The 14260-nt window shown below is 35.3% G+C and overlaps 1 protein-coding gene across 7 annotated transcripts in view; it reads left to right on the top strand.

Annotated features, from left to right (window-relative positions):
* PAN3 (poly(A) specific ribonuclease subunit PAN3) overlaps positions 1–14260 on the top strand; it is a 120666-nt gene that overhangs the window by 54738 nt on the left and 51668 nt on the right. For all 7 annotated transcript variants that reach the window (XR_006339001.1, XR_006339000.1, XM_043892459.1 and 4 more), the window contains one exon: positions 5374–5521. Coding sequence is in view for 5 of the 7 variants with exons in the window: in XM_043892459.1 (XP_043748394.1) it covers positions 5374–5521 (148 nt within the window). In the remaining 2 variants the exon portion in view is untranslated. The remainder of the gene's footprint in view (positions 1–5373; positions 5522–14260) is intronic.

Raw genomic sequence — 14260 nt, 5'->3', positions numbered from 1 at the left:
TCAGTGTGTGCTCTTCTGTTATGGCCCTAGCGGACTAAGATAGGCAGTGGTAGGTTGCATATGTGTAGTGTCAAATCTGTAATAGATGATGGTAGAGACTTCAGTTCTCTGTCAATAATGGAAGAGGAAGAAAATCAGTAAGAAGATGGGCGACTTGAACAACTCTATCAATTTATTTGTAGGACACTCTGTCCAGCAACAGCCTAATGAATATTCTTTTCAAGTGACCATAGAATATTGACCAAGATAGAACAACCAATTGGAACAAATCTCAGTAAAAAAGGGTTCAGGTCACGCTAATGTGTTCTCTGACCACAATGGAATAAAATTAGAAACCAGTTACAAATCTTTGGGGGCTTCCCTTATAGCGCAGTTGGGAAAGAATCTACCTGCAATGCAGGAGACCTGGGTTCATTTCCTGGGTTGGGAAGATCCCCTGGAGAAGGAAATGGCCGCCCACTCCAGTATTCTTGCCTGGAGAATCTCATGGAGAGAGGAGCCTGGCGGGCTACAGTCCATGGGGTCCCAAGAGTCGGACATGACTTAATGACTAAACCACCACCACCACCACCAGATCTTTGGAGACTCTTCAAGTATACAGAGACTGAATAACACACTTCTTTGACATGTGTCAAAGAAGAATCAGGAAGGGAAGTTTTAAAGTGTTTTGAACTGAATGAAAATAAAAACATGCCAACTGGTGTGAAATGTCACTGAAGCAATAATGGGAGGGAAATTTATAGCACTAAATGCCTGTGTTGGAAAGGTTCTCAAAAGAGTGATCTCCACTTAAGAAACTAGAAAGAGAAGAACAAATTAAATGCAAAGAAAGCATTAAAAGGATGAATCTTAATGATGCGAAGTGAAAGAAGCTAGTGAAAAACCAAGTACATATGTACATATGTAAGATTCATTCATACTAAATTCTAGAACATACAGACTAGTCTGTCGTGACAAAAAGCTTATCAGAGGTTGCCCGGAGTCCAGAGCAGTGGAGCAGAGAGGAACAGGAGGGATGGGTTTCATACAGACTTATGGGAACTTTGGGGCATGATGGATGTAGTCCTCCTTGATTTGGGTAATGGTTTCATGGTGGTCCACCTGTGTCAAGAGTTAACAGTTTACCCTGAAATAAGTGTGATTTATTCTATGTTGATTATATCTAAATAAAGCTGTAAGAAACTTTTACCAGTTCATTTATATTTCATTCGGCGAGTAGAAAGATTACTGAGAGCAGCTTATGAAGCCATTAAGTGGTAAAGCAAATGGAGCTCATTACAAGGAGCAGCACTGTGGAAGGCTCTTTATGGTTTTATGAGTTTATTGTATGTTTTTAAAAAGCCTGACCAGCATTCAGAAATAGTGGTGATTTCTCAATCATTCATTACATCACCTTAAGATAACTCTTTTTTCAACAGATCTTTTGGAAGGTTTGCAATGAAATATTACATAATATTTTGTGTTGTGTTTTTATTAAGTATAAACCTCTTCCTGTCATTCTAATAAAAAAATTAATGGCTGAAATTTTTATTGTTGTACTGTTTATTAAATTAGTCTCTTAATTCATGGGACTAATTTATTGTGTTCTTAATAAGTACTCTTGTTTGTAGTGGAGTCCAACAGACTATTAAATACTGAATTATACTTTAAAAGGAACAGTTTCCATGAGATACTATGATAGTAGGAAAGCATAAAGTTATAAACTAGAAACGTCATCAAAAAATTACTTCATTTGTGGGACTTCCCTGGTGGTCCAGTGGTTAAGATTATGAACTCCCAATGCAGGGGGCCTGAGTTAATCCCTAGTCAAGGAACTAGATCCTACATGCTGCAACCAAGAGTTTGTATGCCGCAACCTAGGGTTTGCATGCTGCAACCAAGGGTTTGCATGCTGCAACCCAGAGTTCACATGCCACAACTAGGACCTGGCACAGCCAAAATAAAAAAAAAAAATTGCTTCATTTGTTAAAAAACAAAACTTTATCCGTCATTTGTAAAATAGGACATATTCTATCATTTTGGTTGGGATCTGTGAATTGAAGCATTAGTTATTATTTCAGTTAAAATATAATGCTAATAACTACAACAGTGCTTTTCAAGCTAAAGGTCAGGACTTTCGTATACTTCTCTCTGGAGAGTATAGGCAGGGGTCATATCCAGATGTTGCGGGTGGTCCCAGTTTGAAGAACTCACTAAATGCACTTGGTTGTTTTGGGTGTGAAAGTTGCAGTGTAAATTTAAGTGTGTGAGAACCCAAAACTATTGATAAATTCTCACAGCATGAATGTTTGGTATTTGACTTATGTAAACATTGATTCCCGCCCCCCCCCCCCCCCCGCCCCAAACGTACACTTAGAGCTGTTTAAGATGTGAATGAAAATTAGGATTTAAAATATGAATAGAAATTATAAATTATGAATAGAAATATATGTATGTTAGAAAACCCACAAGTTTAATATAATAGAAGCATGTTTGGAGAGTTATGATAGGCTTGTCTAAATCATAGGGCAGGAGTAATAAAACCTTGATTTTTTTTTCCCCCACTATTATTCTTCTCATTTATTCCATTCTCTTTACTGTTGTTGAAGTTAGACAAATTTGTATAACCCAAGTTCTTGAGTCTTCTTTTACATATAACCTTCACTTCCTAAAGCTGAAATAAATTGCTTATTTTCTGGTTAACAGAGATTACATTTTAACAGGACACTAGTTTTAGTTACCAGTTTTGCCTTATCTCTAAAAAAGTATTCTTTTTAATATGTTAAAGGTGTGTGCCTATGCTATTTTGTTATTTTATAAAACTTACTTCTGTTATAAGCCAGTTATATTAAAGTGGTTTTAAGAATGCATCTTTTTATTGCACTTACTATTTTAACTAATTTTACCATGAAAAAGTATTCACCTTTCCACAGTAATTTCTCATTAAGTATTTTTGATAGTTCTCTAATCTGGTTAGAGGAATTTGTATTATCTGTTAATAATAGTAGCTCTGCTATCTTATCCCTAGATTTTGTTTTTGTGTGTGTGTTATACCTACTGTGTAATTCTTTTTTCTGCCACTTAAATCCTTTAACCTTTTCTCACATCTCAAATAAACTCATCTGAAATAAAACAAACTCGAAAACCACCTACTCAAGAGAAAGAAATGCCTCACCATCTTAAATCAGGGAAAAAAAGGAGGGAGGTCTTTCGGCCCTTCTTTTTACTTTTTAAGTAAAATTCACTCCTGGTGAGTTTTTTGGATCTTTGGTTGTTGAATCCCTGAAATTTGCAGTTTAGTATAAATTTTCATAGTTAATTTTATTTTTTTTCATAGTTAATTTTAATAATCTCTATCGTAATACATTTGAAGGCCCTCTATAATTTGTTATAGTGACATTTTATATATGATTTATTTGGAGAAAGTAAAACAGACTCCCCTCCTTTTTCTCCTTTATAGGATCCCTTAAAAATAGTCTTTGAGATGAATTTAAAATAGATTTGATTTAGAGAAACTCAGCTTTGTAATTAGTCTCCTGTTCATGGTAAATGTAAGTTATAGATGAAATGGAAACCAGATAGTTTCTGTGTCAGGATTAGGTTAGCTTTAAATTTCTTTGCCTAAATTTACTGTTTCTTAGTACTCTTACAATCCTGAAGTCCCCATCTCTCCTAGGCGTTTTGAGCTTTTGTTAGCAAGTTACCTGATTGATTTTATTTTGACTTTCTTCTTCTAAAATAGTTTTAGCACTCACTGGTGCACACTGGTTTAGCTCTGAAGTGATCCTGTTGATAACCATTTATATCTAGGGATTACTACATTAATAAAATGCATGGGCTCATTGGCCACACTTTTAAAGAAGATGCCAGTGTTTTTGAAAACTTGAGCATTTGGGAAATTTTAAAATAGACATAACTGACAGGAGAGGACTTTTTTTTTCTTTGGAAAATACATTTTGATTCAGTTCAGATTCTTTTTTTTTCTTCAGAATTTCACATTTTTGATATGGCAGTAAAAGAAGTTCTCTGTATATCTAGTATATTTTAATCAAAAATTAGCATTTTTTTCTGTATTTTGTCACCTTGTATTTAATTTTTGCTGGAACATAACTAGTAAAATATCATTTGCTTTAGAGTTTACAGTGAGGTTAGCCTGTAGACTTGCTGTTTTCCAAATTTGGTATTTTGAACTCTTAACTTGTCAATTTTAAATGTCATTCATTTCAAATAAGCAAGTTGTCCTTGGATTGTACAGTAATTAGTCCATCTTTTTATTTTATGCCTTCTATGGAAATGCGTTTTTCCATTCTAATGATCAGTTCTGAAATACTTTTAAGTATTTTTTTGCATTGTGGTTCAGTGTGTTTTAAATTTAGTTTGTGTATATATATGTATGTGTGTATTTATATATATGTGTATATATGTGTGTGTATGTGTGTGTATATATATATACACACACACGTACTGAAAATGTGGGCTGAAGTATGAACATACTAAATTATCTCTTTGGTTAACCCTTTTGGAAGTTGAATTCAAATATCAATATGTCAGTGGTCATTGAATCTTCATTATACTTAAATATGTGGATCACTATTTCTGAAAAATATTTAGGACATTGATTTGTTTCAGATGGACGAAATATAGACCATTTATGGATTTGAGTTACAGTTTCATAGTGTGCTAGTAGTTCTTAATGCCACAGGCACCACACCACTTAACTAGATAAAATGTGCCTTCGTACAACTAGGAGGAAAGTTATCTCATGCAATCTCATTGTAAGATATTTTTAATATAGCAGAAGTTTCATGCCATACCTTGCCTACATTGGGGCCTCTTATATTTTTCTTATATCTTGATTCCTCTCATGTTTGCCTTATGTTTAAGTGTTTTTCTCATCTTTACTGTTATTTAAATAGTGGCCCCATATTATTGGGGAGATGTCTTAAGTGCTTATAAAGGAGAAGGTGATTAATTTTGGAATAAAGGCAGTTTTGACCTTTATCCTGGTAGAAGTGGTTTAAAGATAATAAATTTGAAACTTTTTGCTCAGTTTTGAGGTAGTTGTAACTTCCCAGTTCTCTAAAATATAGTATTAGGATGGTTGGATAATAATGTATATTTGACAATACAGGCAGATTTTCTTGTTTCAAAGTTAAATTCCCCAAGTGAAATGATTAAAACCTTCAAATTTGATGGAAAATTTTTCTTCAAGAAATTTTTTCTTTAAGAAATTTAATTATCCCACTCCAAAATGTGGAAACTAAAAAGCACTGTAAATCCTTTCAGTAAAATATTTTACTTGGTAAATAGAGCACTGTGGAATAATGCCTAGTAAATTCAGTGTCTTTTGGGGGCTTAAAATGTGTTAACTTACTATATTTGATTTTCAAATAGACACCAAATCCTACTGCAAGTGAGTTTATTCCCAAAGGAGGATCAACCTCCAGGCTGAGTAACACGTCCCAGTCACATGCGTCTGCCTTCTCTCAAGTGTTCTCTCACCCATCCCTGGGGACTCCTGCTGCTGCTGGATTAGCACCAGGTAAGTTGAGTAACTGTTTTCAGTGAGTTCCAGGTAGCAAATCTCTGAGCACCATTTGCTGTTAGTTTACCAGCCCTGGAATTGTATTCTTCAGCGATTCATATCTGAGCACATTATGAGTTTTATGTTCTAGGTTTTGGCACCATAGACCAAGTGTGTAGTTAAAATTTTTAAAGCAGAATTTAAATTTAATGAATAAAAGTTAAATATAACTTTTTGTGTAAAAGCACAAAAGTAAATTTAAAGGAGAAAATGATTATTGAGGAAAAAATATCCAGATCATAATATTTCCTTATTTTTTATTAGCATGTTAATGCTATTTCACTCAGAAACTTCAACAAGAGCATCAGAACTTAAATATTGGTGTGCTTCAAGGTCCTTCTTTTGAAATAAATTTCTAAAAGAATAATTTATATCATTTTAAATTAAAGTTTAGATGTATTGCCTTTTGGGTGTTTGATTATAAATCTGTAGTAGTAGTAAAGTATTATAAACAGTGGCAGGAAAGCAGTGTGAAGGGTTAGGGGTCATCGCAACACTTTTCTTCCAAGTTTACCCAAGATGGCAGTGGAGGAATTTGAAGAAGTACACTTGTACATCAGGGGTCTTGAAGCATAGTTCAGAGTAGCCCTATTTTCTTAGAAGATCCTCTCTTTTATCTAAAAATTAATGCAGGTTTTGCATTCTGCTTCCTAGCGTAAACATTCCTATAAAAATATGGAAATTTTCTTAGATAATTAGTGTTACCCATTCCTATTGCTGTGAACCTTTATTAGAAAAGTAAGGTATGAGAATTATATTGAATTCATAGTAAGTGCTGAGTGGGTTATCTTAAATCTGCTCAGTGGTTGAGCTGCCCACCCAGATGTTTCTAGAACCTTTAATGGATAATCATCCATTAATGACTTAGTCTTGAATGTTAAAAAGCAAAACCAGGGACAAAGTGAAATACTACAGGCTAAATGAAGCCAAAAGATCCATCTGGATTAGCTTGGAACTAGTCCTGTCTCCAGGTCTTAATCTAATCAGTAGTGGTGCTAAATGATTGGCTTTGATACTGATACTAAAATCAAGGACCATTTTTTGGAATAAGAATGAAAGAAAACAATGATAACTTAATGGAACAGGTTTAGTGTGTTAAGCATCAAGTGTATTCAGAGGCTTAGTAACCTTGTGTTGCCAAGGATTTTGTTAACACCTCCTTCCCCTCACCTCTCCCTCTCTCCCTCTATTTCTCCCTCCTGCCCTTCCCACTCATTTCCTACTCATTTTTTTCCCCCCAGTGAGCATTTTATCATTTTATTAACTAAATGTAAGCTAAGAATTGCATCCCTCTCTGGTGAGACTTTCAAGGTAGTTTTGTGTGCAGGGCTTTGAGATACACCTTGCAAGTCCTTCCTCCTTGCTTGTGCCTTTTTACCTTTTCTTCTACTTTGGCTTTTTTCAGATTCAGGTAAAATTGTAAATGTTTTCCCTTTCTCCCTAGAGAGCAGTGTCAGAATTGAATATCCCTGGTAGCCTTAAAGTTTTACTTGTAAGTAATATGCTACTGTGATTTTTCTCCCGTTGAGGTGTGTTTGCATTGTTTACATGAGCATAGGCTGCATGTCAGCTGTACAGCTGAAGTTTCTTAGAGATTCTCCAGACATCTGAGCAGTGTTGATAAAACACCCACGGCAATGGAATCCATATGCCAGTCAGAAAACTTTGGCTTTCTTAATTAAGTACCAGTTTTTTTTGACTTAACAGCACCTCTTTCCTTGTTTAATAAGTAAACATTTTGTTCACATCTTTGATCAGGCTAATTTAAACTAAAAGTTAGGCTTTTAAAGTATTGGATGAATTTAAAATGTCAAAGGGAATTTTAGATATTGAAAACATTTAATTACAGTGCTGTGATATTTGTTTAAGCTTTCCAGTTGGTATTAATTTGTGTATAGGTAGGTAGGTGTTTCATTGGTCCCAGTTGGGTTTCACAGTTTAGGATGAAATGAGTTTAAAACTCTTCTGCATAGCTCTAATGTTAAAATAGTCATTCTACTTCTTTTAATGAAAGGATTGATAATTACTGTCTGAAACCATTGGGAATAGGTCAGTATATTTTATTAAAGGTATTCCTGAATTCTTTATACTGACTATATAAAAATTGTCCTTTATTCAAATGACAGTCAACTAGATGAAAATATTCTCCAAAATACTGGAGTGATGATGGTTTTACATTTATTATTTGTTTATATTTTCTCTTTTTAGTTAATGGCGTAACACTGTGAAGATGAACAAAGGAAAAAAAAATGTGTGCTTTCAGCAAAACATTTTATCCCTTCAGTGTTTTCCATTACTTCTTACCCATAAATACTATTTTTTTTTCAAGATCTAAGAAAGGTTCTTGGAATTTTCACTTTTAGGTTGTACAATAAGAAAGGTCGTAGGAGTTCATATACCTGTGTTCAGTTCAGTTCAGTCGTTCAGTCGTGTCCGACTCTTTGAGACCCCATGAATCGCAGCACGCCAGGCCTCCCTGTCCATCACCAACCCCCGGAGTTAACTGAAACTCATGCCCATCGAGTCGGTGATGCCATCCAGCCATCTCATCCTCTGTCATCCCCTTCTCCTCCTGCCCCCAATCCCTCCCAGCATCAGGGTCTTTTCCAGTGAATCAACTCTTTACACGAGGTGGCCAAAGTACTGGAGTTTCAGCTTCAGCATAAGTCCTTCCAATGAACACCCAGTGTTAGTGGTGATTTAATTGATCTTAATCCTCCTCGTCTTCTGTAGGTGTAACTTAGTGATAATTTTCGGTTATAAAGTTTCATTTTCTCTTTTCTTCAATTTCTATTCCAGAAATTATCCTTGAAAATATGTCAAATTACTGTTTTACTAAAAAATATGAAACTTTAAATATGTTGGCACTCAGACATAAGCTAGAGTAATATCATTTTCATTATGTATGAAAAAAATACATATTTAAATACATTTTTTGACCAAAAAATGTAAAAATATTTGAGCAAAGTTGAGTAGATGTTAAGATTTTGTATTTCCTCAGATTGTAAGGAACAAAAAACATAATGCCTGGAACAAAGTAAAAATAGATCCTGAGTGAATTGAGTTCTTTTAAAGCTTGTTTTGATCACTTTAAAAACATATTTTTAAAAAAGTTTTAATGCAAGAAGTAAAACTTTATACAAAAGTTATTTAAATTAAAATAGGTTTAAGTTAATTTACAATAAATTAATTTTAATTTAAAATTTAAAATAAGTTTAAATTAAAATTGAATTAAGTTTAAAATGTATTTAAAAGTGTTCAAAATATGCAGCACATGTTAAATTTCCATTAACTTGTATGTACATTTTAAGAAATGAAGGAGCTATAGGTTTAGTTGTTTTCTGCACATAACCTGAGAACAGTAGCTGTATTTCTAAGTATCTTCTACAAAGGTAGTTATAAGAATATTTGGGATATGGCACTTGACTTACTGTCTTCAAGAACTTCTTCAGTGATATTGGCACTGAAGCTCCAATACTTTGGCCACTTGATGCGAAAAGCCGACTCATTGGAAAAGACCCTGATGCTGGGAGAGGTTGAGGGCAAGATGAGAGGGGGTTGACAGGGGATGAGATGGTTGGATGGCATCATTGACAGAATGGACATGAGTATCAGCAAATTCCGGGAGATAGTGAAGGACAGGAAAGCTTGGTATGCTTCAAAGAGTCAGACACAACTTAGTGACTGAACAACAATTATATACATATTTTTTATTTGTAAATATGCAATTTTCTCTGTTCACAGCTTTTATTGTCCTCCTAGAGGTTCACAGCCTTCCAAAGTTAAGAATCACTGGTTTAACACACCCTTGGCAATATTTTATTTCACAAGTATGATACAGTAAGAATACTTTTAAAGTAATCTATAAAGATAAATTTTTCTAATAGGTTTAACTTTAGGCTTCCCTGATGGCTCAGCGGTAAAGAATCTGCCTGCAGTGCAGGAGATGCAGGAGACACCGGTTCCATTCCTGGGTCGGGAAGATCCCCTGGAGGAGGAAATGGCAACCTGCTCCAGTATTCTTGCCTGGAAAATCCCATGACAGAGGAGCCTGGCAGGCTGTGGTCTGTAGGGTCACAAAGAGTCGGACAGGTCTGAGCCACTGAGCACTAGCTTTAGGCAGTCCATTTTTAGAATAGCCTTTAGAAATGAAAATATGACTATACTGAAGACAGTTTATACTTTAATTTTTTGTGCCATGAAAAAATTATTATGTGAACTAAATTGCTGAATGATTTTCTGTCAGAAGTTTTCCTTTTGAGTATTTTGAGTTGGTAGGAGACTTTAAACTTAGTTACTTCAGTCTTGGTCACAGTTTGTTTGAAGGTGATTTTAAGAGAGGTATCAATAAGAATGTATATATATTTCTGGGTAGTCTTCTGTAATGTATCATGGGGTGGTTTAGTGCACAGTTGAGCATCTCTTGTTCTGCTTAATTGTGTGTGGACACTTGGGAGAGGTAGAGGAAATTCTTGAGTTTGAAAATGCCATTATTGGTTTAGAAATGAGAGAGCTGTAAGTGACTTTTTAGCGTTTTTAAATATTCATCCCTTCAATATGAGAATGGTATAGGTTTTTGAACTGTGAATGTGTAAATTATGGTGAATCATGGATGATTGATTTTAGGAGAAGCGTTTAATTATTATACTAGAGCTATCATTATTAAATAATTGTATTCCTTTATTAAAATTCAATTGTATTATTTTAGAAAAAATTTAAGTATATTTTTAGATCCAGTGTTTTGAAATACTTAATCGTGTCTTATGTATTCCAAAGAGTGCCAAGTTGATAGATAAAATTGGCTAATATTCCTTATTAGTTGGTTTAAGCAAGGTATGGGGAAAGAGGAATGGAAAAGACAAGGGGAAATAAATATCCATCATTCTTGTTCAAAAATATTAAAATGTTAAACTTTTAACATATATAATATACAATTATAATGTCAAAAGGTGATCTTTTTTCCATTTTTTAGTTTTAAAGTTCTATGCTAAAATAAAGTTCTGTGATTCATTAGCTTTATAATGTTTCATATCATAGTAAATGGAGTCTTAATTCATTTCAGTTACATTGTATTAATAGTTGACTTATGCCATTATATGACTTTAATCATTGCTTTAGGTGGAACTTCTGGGGTTTACATGTTTCAGCCTTGTGCCAGTTTAGAGGTGACATTCATAAGAAATTATAGTCTAGCTTCTGCTTTTTCACTTAGAATAATAAGGAATTATTTAGCTAACCAAGGCAGCCCAGTATACATTTTAATAGTTTGATTAACAAAGAGAATTAGATCTTTTGCTGAGCTAAACTCTGTCTTATCTATCTTTTATCCACTAGTCCTGGGTCTTTCCCTTTTGTTGAGTGGAATAACTTAAAATCTTTCCTACACTATAGCCCTTTCTGTCATTTTTTTAGACTAGTTGTATGTGTGTATCCATACACTGATCTGTTCATGTGGCTCAACAAGAGAGAAACCGGGGAAACCCTGTTAAAATTAATAAATTGTGTGGGTCAAAAGTCATGAACCTCTTATAAGTCATAATGCTGTAACATAGTGTGAGTAAAGTTAAATCTGCAGATATGTCTACCTACCTGTGTTACTGTCTTATATCTACCTAGGGGGAGGATATGTACCATTGGGAAAATAGGTTGCTAATAGATTGAAGCTATGGTTTTACAGATGGTAAATATCTTAAGTTCATTATTTCAAATTTCACTGTGGATTTTAAGCTCTACATTAAAATTACACAATGCATAAAATCTATTATCGTGTTAGATTACGTTTTACTAAGTAATATAACTATTGACAGTAAAAATTGTACAAAATACCTAAGTAATTCTAAAACGTTGCCATATTTTGTATGATGTAACTAAACAGATTTTCCTTGTAATTATTTTTCATTAAATGAATTTTGTGGGACAGTCAAGTAATCCTACCATGAGTTTGTTTTGATATATCCATCTGAATTGATTTTTTTAAAATTATTTTTATACTTAATAGCTTTAGAGGTAGTTTACCATTAAAATATTCTTCTATCCTGTTTTAAATATCAATCTAGAATTTCAAAGCATTTTACAAATTCCTTAAGAGACTCTGCCATTTCTTATCTGGCACAAATTTCAGCGTAAAGATGGTGCCTAATAAATGCTTATTTAACTAAGCTTCATTTTTATCTCAGAAAAAAAAAATTTTTTTAATCAGTGAGTATCTCTTAATTACAGTGAATTTTAATGATTCCGTAAACGTCTTTGAAGAACTCCTAAATCCTGCCCATGTTCAAGAGAGTGTAGGTGAACAGTCTCATGAGCAACAGAGTATGTTTGTTGAACGTTTTTTTAACTTCATTAGAACTAGAGTCTCCGTGTGTTTTGAGGTGCTAAAACATTTTAAAAACCAATTAAAATATTTGTATTATTTTTAAATCGCATGTTTCCATTTTTTGTAACTACTTTGTTTTTCAGGTCTATTCAGCAGAATCACTCAAACCTGTCCAGGTTTTCTAATTGGGGATTGCGTTCTACATTAAAAAAATAAAATTTTACCGTTAAAAGTCAGGGGTCCCTAAGGATTTGTGGAAAAGGCCTGTCCATTGCCCTGTACTGTTGAGCCCATCCTGGATGGGGGCTGCCCTGTGCGTGCATGTGTGTGGGTACAGATGGTGATATCCCAGGGAAGATGACTAACAGTAGAATTGTAGAACCATAACTGGGTGGGGAGTGCCTGCTGGCTCTATTTCCTTCCCACTTGGGAATTTCAGGAAACTGAGGCAAGACATTAATGGCGCAGAGGGGGATGTGGCTGCTGCAGCTGGCTTGGAGACCTGTCAGGTAAGGCTGAAAATAAGTGCCAGTAGATACTGCCCTACTGCTTGGAGAATCCCTGGTTCATGTGCCCCATTAGCTTTGAGAGTTTCTTATTGTGGACTTCCTGTTTTCATCTTATGTATTGACTAACTTGTTCCTAACTCTGGGAGGTAAGGCTGGAATGGGAGTGGATAGGGCTTCCCGTCAGCTGTAGGCTCAGTGATCTACAACTGCAGCAGCATCTCCTGCTGTTTTTTTATTTTGTGTGTGGGGTGGGGGGAGGGTGTCTGCTTTCATTGTACTGGGACTTGATTGTCTTTGGAACATGGTACCAGTTCTTATACCAAAGTAGCTGTGTAGCTTTCAGCACATTGTTTGACCCCTGTGTTTTAGCATCTTCCTTTCTATAAGAAGATAATATTATATAATTTAAAGTCTTTCTAATCTAAAATTCTGTTACTGTTTTGTGACATGTTGATCACTGGGAGATAGATAGGTACAGTATAAAGAGACAGAAATGAAGACAGTGATGAGAGGTAGCAAAAGGGAGAAAAGTGTTTGATTTTTGTGCTGGACTTCAAAGGACTCTTAGAGGTATGTGGATTTCCTTGATGTAGTAGGTGTAAATAGAAAATCCCGTGTCCTCACAAGTGGAGCAAGGTGCCAGGGGAGGGTTTGTTTTAGTAGTGTAAGGTTAGGGACTGGGGTGAATCAAGTGTTGTAGAGGTTCGAAATGAACTGAGAGGTGGGGAGAGAGCATGTGTTGGTAGCTGCCCAGAAACATTGCTGGTTCTCAGCTGGAGGTGGGGAGTTGGAAGCCAGTCTTTTGATTTCCTTTGAGTCAAATAGGTTGGGAGCTTCAGGGATCATTTTTTCTATTTCCCCAGTCCTGTGGAAGTCTAACCGTTTGGCTTAATGGTGCACTATAGACACTCAGTGAAGAGAGAGTGTGAGTGTGGACAGAAGCACTGCGCTGTGTGTAACGTGTACAGATAGGAGCAGTCCTCTGTTCTTTAGGAAGGAGTGGAATGGTGGCAGCCGCTTTGATTGAATTTTCCCCGATTCTTCTCAGCCTGACTGATCATATTCACGTGTAACGTCATCTTTTTTCTTCACTCTTTTTGCCTTTTGGATGTGCAGTTACCCTAGAGTAGGGCATGTGGGCAGGGTCTAAGTAAAAGGAGAGGAATCAGTGGTGTATCCCTTTAAACTCCAGTGTACACAGGTGTGTAAAATCTAACTGTGAATACTAGCAGAAACTCAGGTATGGAGTATGTGTTGATGGTGGTCATATTTACTCCTGGATTTTTCATCCATGAATCTTGTACACTTGGATATGTGTGAAATGAGGCATTTTCTTATGATTTCATAAACATCTCCCATAGTTGAGATGTAGTTGTCCAGATTTTAGACTGATAATTCTATAAATGATAACTAGTAACTAACAGTCCCTTGTTGGGGGTGTACCTTTTAGAAAACAGTTCCCGATGGCTCAGTGGGTAAAGAATCTGCCTGCAGTACAAAAGACAGAGAAAACAGGGGTTCAGTCCCGGGGTCAGAAAGATCCCCTAGAGAAGGAAATGGCAACCCACTCCAAGTATTCTTCCCTGAAAAATCCCATGGACACAGGAGTCTGGGGGGCTATAGTCCAAAGGGTCGGACACAATTCAGTGACTAAGCACAGCACAGATGAGTAGGATATTAATATAAATGTCACGAGAATGCTCCCTCAGCCATAGTTACTCTGGGCCGTAATCTTATTGCCTACTGTTGTGATGTGGTAGGTAAATTGCTGAAACATGGCGATCCAAAATGTAATGACTTCACATGACAAAAATGTATTTTTTGATTTTGTAACAGTCTGGGACAGATGGTTCAGGTTTTGTGGGGTGCCTT

The sequence above is a fragment of the Cervus elaphus genome, chromosome 30 (genome assembly GCF_910594005.1).
Source record: "Cervus elaphus chromosome 30, mCerEla1.1, whole genome shotgun sequence".
Lineage (NCBI taxonomy): Eukaryota > Metazoa > Chordata > Mammalia > Artiodactyla > Cervidae > Cervus > Cervus elaphus.
This window is presented reverse-complemented; position numbering and strand designations above follow the sequence as displayed.